Source organism: Callorhinus ursinus, unplaced genomic scaffold (genome assembly GCF_003265705.2).
Source record: "Callorhinus ursinus isolate GAN/ISIS: 27379988/994484 unplaced genomic scaffold, GSC_fseal_2.0 scaffold44, whole genome shotgun sequence".
Lineage (NCBI taxonomy): Eukaryota > Metazoa > Chordata > Mammalia > Carnivora > Otariidae > Callorhinus > Callorhinus ursinus.
The window spans coordinates 4,488,922-4,505,319 of record NW_027397106.1 but is presented as its reverse complement, the minus strand read 5'-3'; the positions used below and the strand labels follow the sequence as shown (position 1 = coordinate 4,505,319).

Below are 16,398 nucleotides of genomic sequence, written 5' to 3'. Positions count from 1 at the left end.
AGGGGTGAGAGTGATCCCCTGTGCCTGAGCCTGCTGAGGGCTGAGAGTCATCCCCAGTGCCTGGGCCTGCTGTGGGGTTAGAGTGATCCCTTGTGCCTGAGCCTGCTGAGGAGTTAGAGTGAGGAACTTTGTGGGATTCTGTCCAGAAACTGGAAGGGCCTCAGGTGAGGGTGATTGTGTAGAGGGAGGAGTGGTTGGTATAGGCTGCTTTCCATCAGCAAGAATGTCTAATGCCTTAAGATGCCCATGGAACTCTTTTCTTTGGTGTAACTGGGATGCTACTTTTGGTATGGTCTTCCACCGGGGAGACAATGTCATTGAAGTTTGGCTGAACATCTTTTCTTGTTCTTCGGAGTTTTTCTCATTTATCTTCATCTGATCCTTTGTTTTTTTCTGCCTCTGCCTTTCATGGTCCTCTACATTTCTCCTTGGCCTTTGCTTCTCCTCTTTCTCCCAATTTATTTCCAGCTCTTGATGTCTCATTTCCTTCTGAACATGCCTCTTCTGCTGTCCCTTCTCCTTCTCCAGGGGCGGTGCTTGTTTTTCCATTTTTCGATTCCATGCTTCCAGCTGCTGCTGTTTTAACTTCTGATAATCTTCTTCCTCTTCTCTTTGTGTTTGCTCCTCATCTTGCTCAGTCTGCTTTTGCATCCTCTGTTTCTGCTGTTCCTTCCGCATTTCCTCTTCCTGCCTCTGTTTCTGCTTCTGTTGTCCTTGCTTTCCTTCCTTCATCTGGAGCCATAACTCTTCCTCCAGCAGTTTTTTATTTATCATCTCATAGCCCTTCTTCCAGAAACTCCCTTCTTGCGACTGGTGTTTGAGACCCTTACCAAATATTTTTTCTTGACCTTCTTGCAAATGTTCCTCCCGCCTTTGTTTTTCCTCTTCCTTGTGGTCTCTCCCTACTGTTGAGGCTACTGGAGCATCTCTTTCCCCTTCTATCTCAGTCAAGATCATTTGTATTAAATTGTCAGTTAGTGGGTCCATGCTCTTAGATGACAGTAATGTGCTAATTTCAGTCTTTGCACTAATGGGCTTCTGAAAATGCAATCCTGGCATAAATGAGACTTCTTTTTTTCGTTTCATAGGTTTCTCTCCCACTTGTCCTGCACTTTTTATATCTTTGTATTTCCTCAAGGTTTTTGTCACAGTTTCAGCCACATTTTGGAAATATTCCTCTATTTTTGCCTTTATGATTCCTAATTTTTCAACCTCTGCCATTTTTAATAATAACTCCTCTTTTGGCACAGTCTTTTTATCCAAAGGCTTTCCTATGTTATCAATTTTCTCTTTTAGGAAAGCCATTATGGCTTTTTGAAATTCTTCTAGGTTACTCTCTTCACTTTTGCCATCTGGACTTCCCAGAACTCTGGTAGATTCTGAAGTCTCTTCTGTTACCCTAGATTTTGGCTTCACAAGTCCGTGAGACTTGACTTTCTTGGTGAGGACTAATATGTCCTCTTCAGTTTTTCTCTGTTTGCTTGTGGTGGTTTCTGAAGTGACGTGGTGTTTCTTTCCTTTTGTTTTCACTTTCTCAGAGGAATAACCAAGTTGGGTTAACCCGAATTGCTCTGCTTGGCTGCTCATCTCGCTTTTGGTCTCTTTGTCCATTGACTCAGTGGTGGGTTCCTCTTTATTCTCTGAAGAAATCTGGCTTTTGTCACGTGGATACTCAGGCTTGAGCTTCCTGAATTGTTCCCATATACTGCTTGTTCCACTTCTGCTACCTTGGCTTTTTGTGTCAGTAGAAGGGTAATCAGCAGGGACATGTGGACTTCTTGATTCAGTGGATGACTTTGATTTGTCTTCAGAAATGGATTTTATTTCTTTTCTCTTCTTTTCCAGTGACTGTAGCTCCAAATGGTAATCAAGTTTGGTCTCTGAGTCTCTCTCTTTACCTTTATCATCACTCACATTTAATCCAGAGGTCTCATGCATATATGGGCCTTTAGTTCGCTGTTTATTCTGTGATTGGTACTGGTCAGTCCCATCTTTCTGATAGATATCACCTTTCTTCAGTGATATCTTATCTTCAGTGATATCTTCAGAAGACTCTTTTGGTTTTTTTTCAAGTAAAGGATATCGCTCTTCAATTAAACCTGGAGTCATTTCAGCTGGGGCTATATATGAAATAGCTGAGTCCCACTTGATCCCCAAGCCTTTGGTCTCTTTTGTTTGGGTCTCATCTATAATATTTTCCAATTCTTTAACCAAAATATCATCCATACTGTTTTCTGTGTCAGCTTTGCTAGTGGATGATTGTGAAGAAAGCTCGGGCAACACTTTCAAGGTTGATGTGGGTAATGCTGTACCTACTTGGGGTTCTACAACACCTTTGGACCAAATAAATTGTTCATATTTTTCTTCTGCATCTTGAAGTTTCTGCTGAAGCATTTCATTTTTTTCATTGAGCTCTCGCATTATCTTCAGGGAGAGCTCTTTTTCTTTTTCACTTGTCTCACTTATATACATATTGGCACTCTGGAGGTTAAAAACTTTTAGTTCATCATTTAGTGTACTCAAAGCTTTGGAAAGGTTTATTATCGTTGATGATATATATTTAATAGCACTGTTTTCCAATTTATTGAACATTGTAGTGTTTATGAGTTCCTGTAGCATATCTTGGATTTCTGAAACCTTTGTATTTGTTGCAAATTCATCACTAATTATCTGATCTGGTCTTAAAGCATGAGCAGTTGCTGGTCGCTTTATAACTCTTTCTTTCCAAGATTTCCATAGAGTACCTCTAGATGCTAAAGGAAAAAAAAACCCATAAAACATAAAATAATGAGATTGCATTTCTTGTTCTGTGTTGTGCTCTATCTATGCTAAAGCCTAAGGAATTTAGCCAAAATTTATAGATAGCTATAGGATAAAGATTCATCAGAAAGCCTTGGCTCCCATTGGTCACCTGACTGGTTCAGTCTGTAGAGCATGTGACTTGATCTCGGAGCTGTGAGTTTGACCGCACATTGGGTGTAGAAACTACTTAAAAGTAAAATCAAAAAAAAAAGCTTTGCCTCAAAATTAAGTAGTATTATTTTTAAAAGAATAACTCTTCCCACAATCACTTAGAACTTTTGCTTCCAAACTAGTCTTTATTCTTTATTTGTAATCTCAATTTACCTTCAGTTACAAGCTTGGGATTAGATATAAACTTTCCTTTGGCTTTGATTATACTTGGTGCTTTCCATTTTCTTTCTTGGCTTTCTGCCTTTCTTTTCTCACTTTTCTGAATCACACTTAATCTTGGTTCCTTCAGAAGAGTCAAAAAAGAGCAGACAAAGTCAAACATTTGAAGGGATTTCTAGAATGGCTGAATGAGAAACTAAGCACATTTTTCCCCCCAAAAAAGCAATGATAGAGCTTGACAAAGCTGCCAAAACCAACCATTTTAGGACTTTGGAAATTGACCAAAGGCATACAACAATTTGGTAAGCATTTATTCAAGAAAAATTACTAAACTTCAGTAAGAACAGTGGAAGTCTGTGATGTTTTAGCCTGGAGATTCTTCTGTCTCTAACTCTCCCACCCAGTGGCCTAGGTGTTCTACTAAAGTGAGGCAGGCTGTGAAGTTTAACAGCTCTACTGCCTAACGGGCTGACTTGATTTGGAATAAAGCAGGGAAAAAAACATGCTTAGGGGCATTGTCTAAAACAATACTTCCTTAACCCATACACAGACCCATTAGCAAAGAATAGAAGACTTACTGAATCAGTCTGGATCACTTAATGATTGGCCAATTATTGACCACTAAGCTATGCTGACCCAGAGGTGACCCCTAGGAATTCAGGCCTCAAAATAAAAACAAAAATGAAAAAAGAATAAAAGAATAACTGAGCAGAAATATCAGTGACTGCACATTGTTGGGGAGACAGACTCTACTGAATTAGTCCAGGGAAGTCACTAAAAAGCAAACCAAAAAAGGGACCAAAAAAAGCCCTGGAGGTTATAGGGAAAATCAGAGTCTAAAGTTGCTATAGGGGGCACCTGGGTGGCTCAATTGGTTGAGCATCTGCCTTTGGCCCCAATTGTGATCTCAGGGTCCTGAGATTGAGCCCCGCGTTGGGCTCCCTGCTCAGCAGGGAGCCTGCTTCTCCCTCTGCCCCGCCCCCCATGCTGTCTCTCTCAAATAAATAAATAAAATCTAAAAAAAATTAAAAAAATAAAGTTGCTATAATATGTTATTTAAAATGTCCAGGTTTTTTTAGGCGGGGGAGGGGCAGAGGGAGAGGGAGAGAGAATCTCAAGCAGGCTCCCTGTCCAGTGTGGAGCCCAATGTGGGGCTTGATCTCACAACCCTGAGATCATGACCTGAGTTGAAATCAAGAGTCAGGTGCTTAATTGACTGAGCCACCCAGGTGCCCATAAAATGTCCAGTTTTTAACATAAAAGGAGCATGCAGAGAAACAGAAAAGTATAACCTATACACGGGATAAAATCAGTCAATAGAAATTGTCTCAGGGATTGGGAGGGGAGGAGATGTTGCACTTATCAGAAAAAGACTTTGAAAGAAGAATTATAACTATGTTCAAAGAACTAAAAGAAGCCAAATTTTAAAATAAAGGAAAAATAGAATGACAATTATCATTAAATAGAGCCTATCAATAAAGAGACGGAAATTAGAAAAACCAAGTGGAAAATATAGACTTGCAAAGTACAATAACTGAAATGAAAAATTTACCAAAAGGGCCCAACAGTAGATTTTAAATGACAGAAGAAAATAACCAGCAAATTTGACACTAGATTAGTAGAGATTGTCTAATCTGAAGAACAGGGAGGAAAAAGAATTAAAAAAAAAATGAACAAAGCCTCAGAGACCTGTGGGACACCATCAAATATGCCATTGTACAAGTGATAGAAGTCCAAGAAGAAGAGGAGACAGAGAGGAACATTAAAAATATTGAGGAGTAGGGGCTCCTTGGTGGCTCAGTCAGTTGAGCGTCTGCCTTCAGCTCAGGTCATGATCTCAGAATCCTAGGATTGAGCCCTGTGTCAGATTCCCAGCTTAGGGGGGGCCATTTGCTTCTCCCTCTCCCTCTACCCTCCCACCCCACTCATGCTCTCTCTCTCAAATATATAAATAAAATCTTAAAAAATATATTGAGGAAATAATAATGGCCAAATCATCTCAAACTTGATGAAAAACATTAATCTACACATTCAAGAAGCTCAGTGAACTCTAAGTAAGATAAACATAAAAAGATCCATACCTAGATACATCATAGTAAAACTGTTGAAAGCTACACAAAGAGTCTTTAAAGCAAAAAGAAAAAAATGACTTATCACAATCAAAGGAGACTCAAAACTCAAAGTACAGGGGAACCATAGTAAATTTAACAGCTTACTACTTATTAAAAACAATAGAGGCCAGAAGACAGAGAGATGACAAATTCAAAGTGCTGAAAGAATAATTCTGCTAACCAAGAATTCTATATCCAGGGAAACTACTCTTCAAAAAATGAAGGAAAGACATCCATTCCCTGAAATAACACTCTTCCCAAAGTAGCATGCACATGCAATTCTCATAACCATCCTCATTACATGTATCTTTTAACATTTCTCTAAATGCATTACAGAATTTCTATTACATCCATTCCCTGAAATAACACTCTTCTCAAAGTAGTATGCACATACAGCTCTTGTAACCATCCTTATTACATGTGTTCTTAAACAGTTCTCTAAATATATTTCAGTATTCACTGAAATAACACTCCTGCAAAGGAACTTGAAGTGAACACTCATATATCCATAGTTAATGCATGTGTTTTCACAACTTCTCTAAATGTGGTACAGAATGTCTATTACATCCATTCCCTGAAATAACTCTTTTCAAAGTACCATACATGTACAATTATTTTTTAAAATGAAGGTAAGAAATAAGACATACAGATGACAACTAAGGATATGAAAAGATGCTCAGTATTGTCTGTCATTAGAGAATTGCAAACTGGTGCAGCCACTCTGGAAAACAGTATAGAAGTTCCTCAAAAAGTTAAAAGTAGAACTACCCTACAACCCAGCAATTGCACTACTAAGCACTTACTCAAAGGATACAAAAAATAGCCATTTGAAGGGGTACATGCACTATGATGTTTATCACAGCATTATCAACAATAGCCAAATTATGGAAAGAGTCCAAATATCCATCAACTGATGAATGGATAAAGAAGATGTGGTATGTGTGTGTGTGTGTGTGTGTGTGTGTGTGTGTGTGTGCGCAATGGAATATTACTCAGCCATCAAAAAGAATGAAATATTGCCATTTGCAATGACGTGGCTGGAACCGAAGTGTATTATGCTAAGTGAAATAAGTCAGTCGGAGAAAGAAAAGTACCATATGATTTCACTTATATGTGGAATTTAGGAAACAAAACAGATGAACATAGGGAAAGGAAGAAAAGAAAAAGAGGGAGGCAAACCCATAAGAGACTATTAACTATGGAGAACAAACAGAGTTGCTTGGGGGGGGGGCAGGGAATGGGCTAAACAGGAGATGGGGATTATTAAGGAGGGCACTTTTTGTGATGAGCACTTGGGTGCTGTATGTTATATTTAGTGGTGAATCACTAAATTCTACTTCTGAAACCAGTATTACACTGTGGGTTAACTAACTAGAATTTAATTAAAAACTTGAAACAAAAAAAAAAGAGAATTGCAAATTATGAGATACTGTTACGCATATATGAAAATGGCTAGAATCCAAAAAACTGATAATGCCAAATGCTAACAAGGACATGGAGTGACAGGAAATCTTGTTTGTTGCTGGTGGGAATGAAAAATGGCACAGCTACTTGGGAAGAGAGTTTGGCAGTTTTTTACAAAGTTACTTATGAAGTAATATAGTCTTATCGTATATCTAGCAATCATGCTTCTAGGCATTTACCTAATTAATTTGAAAACTTATGTCCATGAGAATGTTTATATATAGCAACTTTATTCTTAATCACCAAAACCTGGAAGCAATCAAGTGTCCTTCAGTAGGTAAATAAACAAACTGGTGAATCTATACAATGGAATATTATTCAGCAGTAAAAAGAAATAAGCTATTAAGCCACAAAAAGATAGGGAGGAACCTTAAATGTGTATTGCTAAGTGATAGAAGCCAGTGTGAAAAAGCTACATACTGCATGATTCCAATTATATGGCATTCTTGAAAAGTCAAAACTATGGAGACATTAAAAAAATCAGTAGTTATCAGGAGTTTGGGGAGAAAGGGGAAGGATTAATAGGTGAAACACAGAGGATTTTTAGGATGGAGAAACTATTCCATATGATACCGTAATGGTGGATACATGACGAGATACATTTGTCAAATCCCATAGAACTCTATAGCTCAAAGAGTGAAACTTCATGAATGCAAAAATTTTTTTTAATTGTTTTTTTAGATTTTAATTTATTTGAGAGAGAGAGAGAGAGAGATAGTGAGAGAGAGCACAAGTGGGGAGGAGAGGGAGAAGCAGGCTCCCCGCAGAGCAAGGAGCCTGATGTGGGACTCAATCTGAGGACCCCCGGGATCATGACCTGAGCTGAAGGCAGATGCTTAACCGACTCAGCCACCCAGGCACCCTGAATGCAAAAATTTTTAAGTACCCATTTAGGAGGTCAGGGGATCCCAGGAAAGAATGTTGATTGTGATACTGTATAAGAAATGTATGACACAACCTCACTGAAAGGAATGAAGGGGGAGGGCAGAGTGCTGACCTAAGTAACTGGAAATGGAGTTTGTAAGACTGCAGGCAAAGGGAACTGCATGTAAGTATTGTACCCTAGTTGATAAGTTATTCCTCACTGGGGTATGGGTTAATAATTCTGATACTGCTATGCATGTATACTGGAATTGAACAATTAAGTAAAACAGATGGTAGGAGGAAGTTTCTCACTGAGTTATAATTTATAGATAAGCAAGGGGAAGAAACTAAAATGATCCATGTGCGTGATAATGAATTAGAGTTAGAGAAATCAGTATGAACTTATGTTTAAAGTATTAGATTTGATTGATTGATTGATTTATAGGTAAGTGTATACACATTGGTTCTATACACAAACATTTTTTTTGCTCTGTCAGATGAAAGAACTGAACAGAAATGATACCCCAGTAGCAATGAGCTCTCCTAGCAACCAGACTTTGCTTTTTAATACTATTCTCCACTAAAAGGAACCAGAAATCCTTGGAGAAATGGCAGATTCTAGGATTGGGGCAGGACATATTTGAGATGAACCTGAAGCATCTTGTAGTGCCAGAAAGTAGGGAAGTGCCAAAAAAAATAAAAATAAAAACCACATTGATGGGGGTTATGTTAAAGGGGCACAGGAACCAAGTGAAGAGGTCCCAATGGCCAAAACTAGAACAACTGGAGCAAGAAAATAGTAGAATTGGATTATAACTCAAAGTACAAAATAAATATCTGTTGAGTTCATTTTGATATAAATAATTGAGTAAATTAATAAACAAGGAAGAAGAGATAAACTCTAGTGCATAAAAACTCCAAATAATTTATGTAGATATTCATCCTAAAAGAAAGGGAGCATAACTCCCCATTCCTAAGTGTGGGCTGCACATACAGACTTACTTTTAAAAAGCACAGCATGGAAAATGAGGAAAAAGAGTAACTTTACAATGGAGAAACCTGACAAGCACTACTTTAGCCGGGTAATCAAGGTCAACATTAAGTCATCAATCATTTGATAGTATGTGCCCTTGAAATTATATGATGACAATGGTACTTTACCTCTGTGATCTTTCCTCTCAGAACCCATAACCCCAGGGTAAACATGAGAAAAACATCAGACAAATTCCAACAGGGGAGCATCTTATAATATATCTGACTGGTACTTCTCAGGCCTGTCAGGAACATCAAACAGAAGGCAAAGTCTGAGAAACTGTCACAGTCAAGAAAGCCTAAGGAGACATGACAACTGTGTAATCAGGTACCCGGATGGGATCCTGAAACAACACAAGGACGTTAGGTAAAAACAAGGAATTATGACTTCAGTCCAAAATTATGGACTTTAGTTAATAATGTTTCAATACTGGTTTGTTGATTGTCACAACTGAATCATACTAATGTAATATATTAATAATAAGGGAAACTCTGAAGAGATACATGGAATTCTCTGTATTATTTTCTCAATTTTTCTCTAAATCTAAAACTGCCTTTAAAAAAATGAAAGTGAAATAAAGACATTCCCAGATAAGCTAAGAGGGAAAGAATTTGCTTCTAGTAGACCTACCTTACAAGGAATATAAAGAAGTCCTTCATACTGAAAGGAAATGATACCAGAGGATAACTCAAATTCACACAAAGAAATAAAGAACACCAGTATATATAGGTAAAAATAAAAGAAAGTAAAAATATTTTTTCTTTTTCCTCTCTTAACTGATTAAAAAGACAATCTATAAAACAATAATTATGAAACTATATTGCTGGGCTTATGATACATAAAAATGTAATATATATGACAAAGCACAAAGGAGGGGAAGAGAATGGAGCTATTGAAGCAAAAATTCTATATTTTCCTGGTATTAAGTTAGTACTAATCTTAAATAGATTATGATAATTTATGATGTATACTGCAATCCCTTAGAGCAGCTACTAAGGAAATTACTCCAAAAATATAGGGGGAAAATGTAATTGAAATGGGTCACTAAAAAATATTTGTTTAACCCAGAGGTAGTAAAAGAAGAACAGGGGAACAAAAGAGATGAGACATGAGAAACAAATAAAACGTGGCAGGTGAAAATCCAACCATATTAATAATTACATTAAATATCAATGAATCAAGCACTCCAATCATAAGTCAAAGATTGCCAAATTTTATGTGTGTGTAGGTGTTTGTGTGTGTGTGTGTGTGTGTGTGTGTGTGTGTGTGTATTTAAAAGCTGACAAGATCCAACTAATAAGCAACACATCTTTGATTCAACTTTGCAAACAGTAACTGCAGGGGAGCTGGAGATAATATACTTATATCAAACATAATAGACTTTAAGACAAAAAAATGTTTCTAGAGACAATGAGGGACATTTTATAATAAGAAGGTCAGTTCATCAGGAAGTTATCACAATTATAAACATATATGCACCTAATAACAGAGACTTAAAATATTGGAAGCAAAAATTGAAAGAATTAGAGAAATCAACAACTCAATAATAATAGTTGGAAAGTTCAATATCCCACTCTCAATAATAGAACAACCAGCAGAAAATCAGTAAGGATATATATATATATATAGAAGACTAAAACAACAACATAAATCAATTATAGAACACTCCACCCAACAACAGCTAAATATATATTCTTTTCAAGCACACACGGAACATTCTCCAGGATAGACCATATGGTAAGCTATAAAGCAAATCACAATGAATTTAAAAGGATTGAAAGAATACAAAGTACATTCCCCAAAATACTTTGTAATGGGTAGTTAGATAATATATAATTTCCTAGTGATTCTGCTTCTCTGGTTCAACACTGACTGATACAAGTTTTTAATACAACACTAAAACCATGATCCATAAAAGAAAACATTGATAAATTGATTTGACTTCATCAAAATCCAACACCATTAGGCTTCAAAGACCCCATTGAGAAAGTGAAAAGACAAACCACAGATTGAGAGAAAATATTTGAAAATCACATTTCTTTTTCTTTTTTTAAGATTTTTATCTATTTGGGGTGCCTCCCTCTGCTTGTGTTCCTTCTCTCACTGTGTCTCTCTGTCAATTAAATAGATAAAATCTTTTTTTTTAAGATTTTATTTATTTATTTGAGCAAGAGGGAGAATGAGCAAGAGAGTGAGAACACAAGCAGTGGGAGAAGCAGAGGGGGAGGGAGAAACAGGCTACCCATTGAGCAGGGAGCCAGATGCAGGGCCCAATCCCAGGATCCTGGGATCACGACCCAAGCCTAAGGCAGATGCTTAACAAACTGAGCTACCCAGGCACCCTGAAAATCACATTTCTGATAAAGGGCTTGTATCCAGAATACATAATGGACTCTTAAAACTCAAATAATAAAGTGGGTAAATATTTGAATAATCATTACATCAAAATAAATATAAGAATGGCTAATAAGCACCTGAAAAGATGCTCGACATCATTAGTCTTTAGGGAAATGCAATTTAAAACCACAGTGGGATACCACTTCACACATCTTAGTAAGGTTATATTAAAAAAGACTGTAACAAGTGTTGTTGAGAATGTGGAGAAACCGGAACCTTAATACATTGCTGATGGGAATGTAAAATAGTGTGGTCACTTGGGCAATAAGTTAACAGTTTCTTAAAAAGTTAAGCATAAACTTACCAGCAATTGATAAATGACCCAGAAATTCTACTCCTGGGTATCTACCCAAAAGAAATGAAAACATATGTCCACACAAAGACTTATACATGTGTGTTCATATCAGCATTATTCATAAAAGTCAAATGTAGAAACATTCCAATGTCCATGAACTGGTGAGTAGGTAAACAAAATGTGGTATATGCAAACAGTGAGATAGAATTGGTAATAGAAAGAAACTACTAATACATCCTATAACATGGCTGAATCTCAAAACCATTATGTTAAATAAAAGAAACCAGATATTTTAAAAAATAAACACATATATGATTCCATCTTATGAAACATCCAAAAAAGGCAAACCTATTGAAACAGAAAATAGATTGGTACATGTCTGGGACTGGGGTGGGAAAGAGGATTGACTGCAAATGGGCATGAGGGATCTTTTTGGGATGAAGGAAATGTTCTAAAATTGAATTGTGGTGAGTTACTCAACTCTAAATTTATTAAAAGTCATTGAATTGTACACTTAACATATATGAGTTTTATGGTATGTAAATTGTACCTTAATAAAGCCATTTTTTAGAAAAAGTCAAATCTGTTTCCAATGTCTTAAGGCACCCTTACTTATTTTTTTCTTTTGTCTCTTCTTTTCTTCAAGCAAAGATACACTAATTCTACTCAGTATCTTGACATTGTTCTCAATAGCTTTGAACTTTTCTGGTAAAAACTCCATTTGTGCTATCCAGTGGTGGTGGTCCTCAATATCCACTGCAGTCATCTCAGACAAAATGGCATCTTGAAGAGAGTAAAAAAATACTTTTGTGCAGAAAAATAATTATAACCATATAGGCCTATAATATTGGCTAACTACTCCATATTGTAGTATTGGGGAATGTAGATATCTCACACTTATTGCTATTCTGAAGCTTTTCTCTATGAAGAAATGAAAAAGGAAGAGACTTGGAATAGAAAGCTGAACAATAAATCTTGGACATGAAAATACTCTGGTATCTAAAAATGTGAGCATGTGTTTTAATATTGAGGAACTAAACCCAATTAACTCCTTTCATAAGTTATTTAGTATTTTAAAACCCTCATTACATGTTATTTCTTGCAACTTAATGACATCCCCTTTTTGTATTCTAAGCTTATTCGTTCTTTCATTTAACCAATATCTCCTTTGTCATGTATTGTTCTAGATACTGAGGATACAGCACTAAATAAAACAAATTCCCTGACTTCATACTGCTTGCATTCTAGTGAAAGGAGACAGACAAAAATTAGTTATGTAGTATGTTAGATGGTAAGAAATGTTACAGACAAAAATAAAGAGTAAGGAGTAATGGACAGTGCCCAGGAGTAGGGAATGGAGATGGTCAGAGAACACATCATTTTAAAGTGAGATATAAACAGAGAATGAGCCACATGGCTACTTGTGGACAATGTTCCAGGCAAAGGGATAGCAAGCACGAAGACACTGGGTAGGGGCATGCAGTCTTCTTTGAAGAAAAGCAAGGAGCCCAGAATAGCTGGCATTAAGTGAGCAGGACTATATTTTTCTTATTTTATTCTTACTGAAACAGTGGATAACTGTTTTCTCAATAACCTCATTAGTCTTCTTTAGTCTGATTAATCCTTTAAAATTTATAGATCCTGTTCTCTAGCTTTTTCATTAACTTAATGGTTTTCCTTTGAACCACCTCTGGAAACTCACTCCATTCTTCCAACCAGGCCAGGATGTACACAAGAGTCTTTTCTCTAATTTCAGCATTCTTAGCATAAGTAACTATTTTCTCCAGGAAATTTCCTCTCCGTTTCTTATATTCTGTAAGGGAGATTTTTCTTCCAGAGTGCACGTTCTCATCAAGAGTGTAGCGATTTATTATCCGCTGCACATTGAGCATTATGTCAGTCAGCTGCGTGTTAATGTCCTATAAGAATAAGAAGGGGGATATATTAATAAATTCTCAGTTTGCTGACATAATTGAACATCTGTTCATAAAAACTCCAACAAAGTGGGTTTAGAGGGAACATATCTCAACATAATAAAGGCCATATATGAAAAACCCACAGCTGGGGCGCCTGGGTGGCTCAGTTGGTTAGGCGACTGCCTTCAGCTCAGGTCATGATCCTGGAGTCCTGGGATCGAGCCCCACATCGGGCTCCCTGCTCAGCGGGGAGCCTGCTTCTCCCTCTCCCTCTGCTGCTCCCCCTGCTTGTGCTCTCTCGCTGTCTCTCTGTCTCAAATAAATAAAAAATTTTAAAATATTTTATTTATTTACTTATATGACAGAGAGAGAGAGATTGCGAGAGCAGGAACACAAGCACGGGGAGTGGGAGAGGGAGAAGCAGGCTTCCCGCCGAGCAGGGAGCCCGATGTGGAACTGGATCCCAGGACCCTGGGATCATGACCTGAACTGAAGGCAGATGCCTAATGACTGAGCCACCCAGGCGCCCCTCAAATAAATAAATATTAAAAAAAATAAAGCTGTAGTAATCAAAATGGTATGGTGCTGGAACAAGAATAGACACATGGGTCAGTGGGACAGTATAGAGAGCCCAGAAATAAACCCACAAATATATGGTCAATTATCTTTGACACAGTGAGAAAGAATATGCAATGAGAAAAGACAGTCTCTTCAACAAATGGATTTGTATCAACCTACATTTGTAGCTTTCACGCTTACTTTAATTCTACATGTAGGCATAAGCCTGTCTACTTTATTATGTCTTCTAGTGAAGTTTGACCTAGAATTTACAAATTGAAATACTTGTTATTAGAAATTACTTTCCTAAAAAAAAGAAATTACTTTCCCTTTCTTTACCCTCACACTTATATTAATTATTTAAAGTATGAGTATAGATATTTTATCTATGAATTTCATCCCAGTAATGAAAGGGATGTTAAAATATTTTAAAAGGGCACGGTGAATATGATAGATAATGAACCACCACTCCACCTTTTCCAACTTTATTACTCTTTCAATTTGGTTTCAGACAAACAGCTCTTTCTATACTCCTTACAATAAGGGTAAGATTTGGATTTTTGCAAACCAATCATGGAAAAGGAATAATCAGATATTTAGGTGCTGGAAATATTGCAATTGGAAACAGAGATGATGCAAAAGAAAGGAAGGGAGGGAGGGAGGGAGATGCAATTGCAGCAAATAATTTGAGTCAGGAACACAGGAGAGTGGAGACAAAGTTTGATAAGCCAAGTGATGAAAAAATAACACTACAAGCTAACCCATAGCACAGTGGTGAAGGAAAAAAACAATACCAAGTCCTCATAAATTCTTCCAGAAAACTAAAGAGGCAGTAGCAGTTCCTAACTCATTCTTTGAGGCCATTACCCTGATACCAAGGCCAGATAAAGACACTACAAAAAGAATGAACAAATGAATGAAAGGAAAGAAAAAAGAAAGAGAGAGAGAGAGAGAGAGAGAAAGAAAGAAAGAAAGAAAGAAAGAAAGAAAGAAGAAAGAAAGAAAGAAAGAAAGAAAGAAAGAAAGAAAGAAAGAAAGAAAGAAAGAGAGAGAGAAAGAAAGAAAGAAAGGGAGAGAGAAAAGGAAGAAAGAGAGAGAGAGGAAGAAAGTAAACTATAGACCAACATCCCTGATGAATATTGACACAAAAATCCTCAACAAAATACTCTCAAACAGAATTCAACAGCACATTAAAAGGATGTGTCTTACATCCTTACATACATTATGGGTAAGTGGAATTTTTTCCCGGAATGTAAGAATCGTTCAACATATGAAAGCCAACCAATGAAATATACCAAATTAACAGAATCCTAGGAAAAACACCACATGATCATTTCAATTGATGCAGAAAAAGCATTTGACAAAATTCAACACCTTGTCGTGATAAAAACATACAAAAAACATGGAATAGATAGAAACTTCCTGAACGTGATAAAAAATATATATGAAAAATCCAGAGGGGCACCTGGGTGGCTCAGTCGGTTAAGTGCCTGACTCTTGGTTTTGGCTCGGGTCATGATCTCAGGGTCCTAGGATTGAGCCCCATGTTGGGCTCCCTGCTCAGTGGGGAGTCTGCTTGTCTCCCTCTCTCTCTGCCCCTCCCCCTACTCAAATAAATAAATATATATTTTTTAAAAGCCAAAGAAAAATCCAGAGGTAATATTCTCAATAGCGAAAGACTGAAAGGTTTTCCTCTAAAGTCAGGAACAAGGCAAGGATACCCACTTTCACTACTTCTAGTCAACATGTTACTCTGATTTTTAGCGAAGAACAATTAGGCAAGAAAAAGAAATAATAAAAAACATCCAAATTGGAAAGGAGGAAATAAAATTGTATCTGTTTTCAGATGATATAATCTTATATGTAGAAAACCCTAAAGATTACACACATGAAAAAACTGTTAGGGAGTGCATTGAATGTGTAGGTTGCTCAGGGTAACATAGACATTTTAACAATATTTGTTCTTCCAATCCATGAAGCATAGAATGTTTTTCCATTTCTTTGTGTCACTCTCAACTTCTTTCATAGATGTTCTATAGTTTTCAGAGTACAGATCCCTTACCTCTTTGGTTAGGTTTAGTCCTAGGTAGCTTATGGTTTTTGGTGCAATCATAAATGGAATTGATTCCTTAATTTCTCTTTCTTCTGTCTCAGTGGATAGAAATGCAACTGATTTCTATGCATTGATTTTATATCCTGCCACTTTGCTGAATTCCTGTATGAGATCTAGCAATTTTTGGGTGGAGTCTTTTGGGTTTTCCACATAGAGTATCATGTCATCTGTGAAGATTGAGAGTTTGACTACTTCTTTGCCAATTTGGATGCCTTTTATTTCTTTTTGTTGTCTGACTGCTGAGTACTATGTTGAACAGCAGTGGTGAGACTGGACATCCCTGTCATGTTCCTGACAACAGAAAAGCTCTCAGTTTTTCCCCATTGAGAATGATTTTTGCTGTGGGCTTTTGCATATGGCTTTTATTTTATTTTAAGGTTTTATTTATTTATTTGACAGATAGCGAGAGCAGGAACACAAGCAGGGGGAGTGGGAGAGGGAGAAACAGGTTTCCCACTGAGCAGGGAGCCCGATGTGGGACTCAATCCCCAGACCCTAGGATCATGACCTGAGCC

General features: G+C 37.0%; 1 protein-coding gene across 1 annotated transcript in view; it reads right to left on the bottom strand.

Annotated features, from left to right (window-relative positions):
- The window catches only part of FAM186A (family with sequence similarity 186 member A), a 63,870-nt gene that overhangs the window by 19,080 nt on the left and 28,392 nt on the right, over positions 1-16,398 (bottom strand). Inside the window, exons 3-5 of the mRNA XM_073881865.1 lie at positions 12,999-13,215; positions 11,909-12,079; positions 13-2,753 (exon numbers count right to left, since the gene is read on the bottom strand). Coding sequence (XP_073737966.1) covers positions 13-2,753; positions 11,909-12,079; positions 12,999-13,215 — 3,129 coding nt within the window. The remainder of the gene's footprint in view (positions 1-12; positions 2,754-11,908; positions 12,080-12,998; positions 13,216-16,398) is intronic.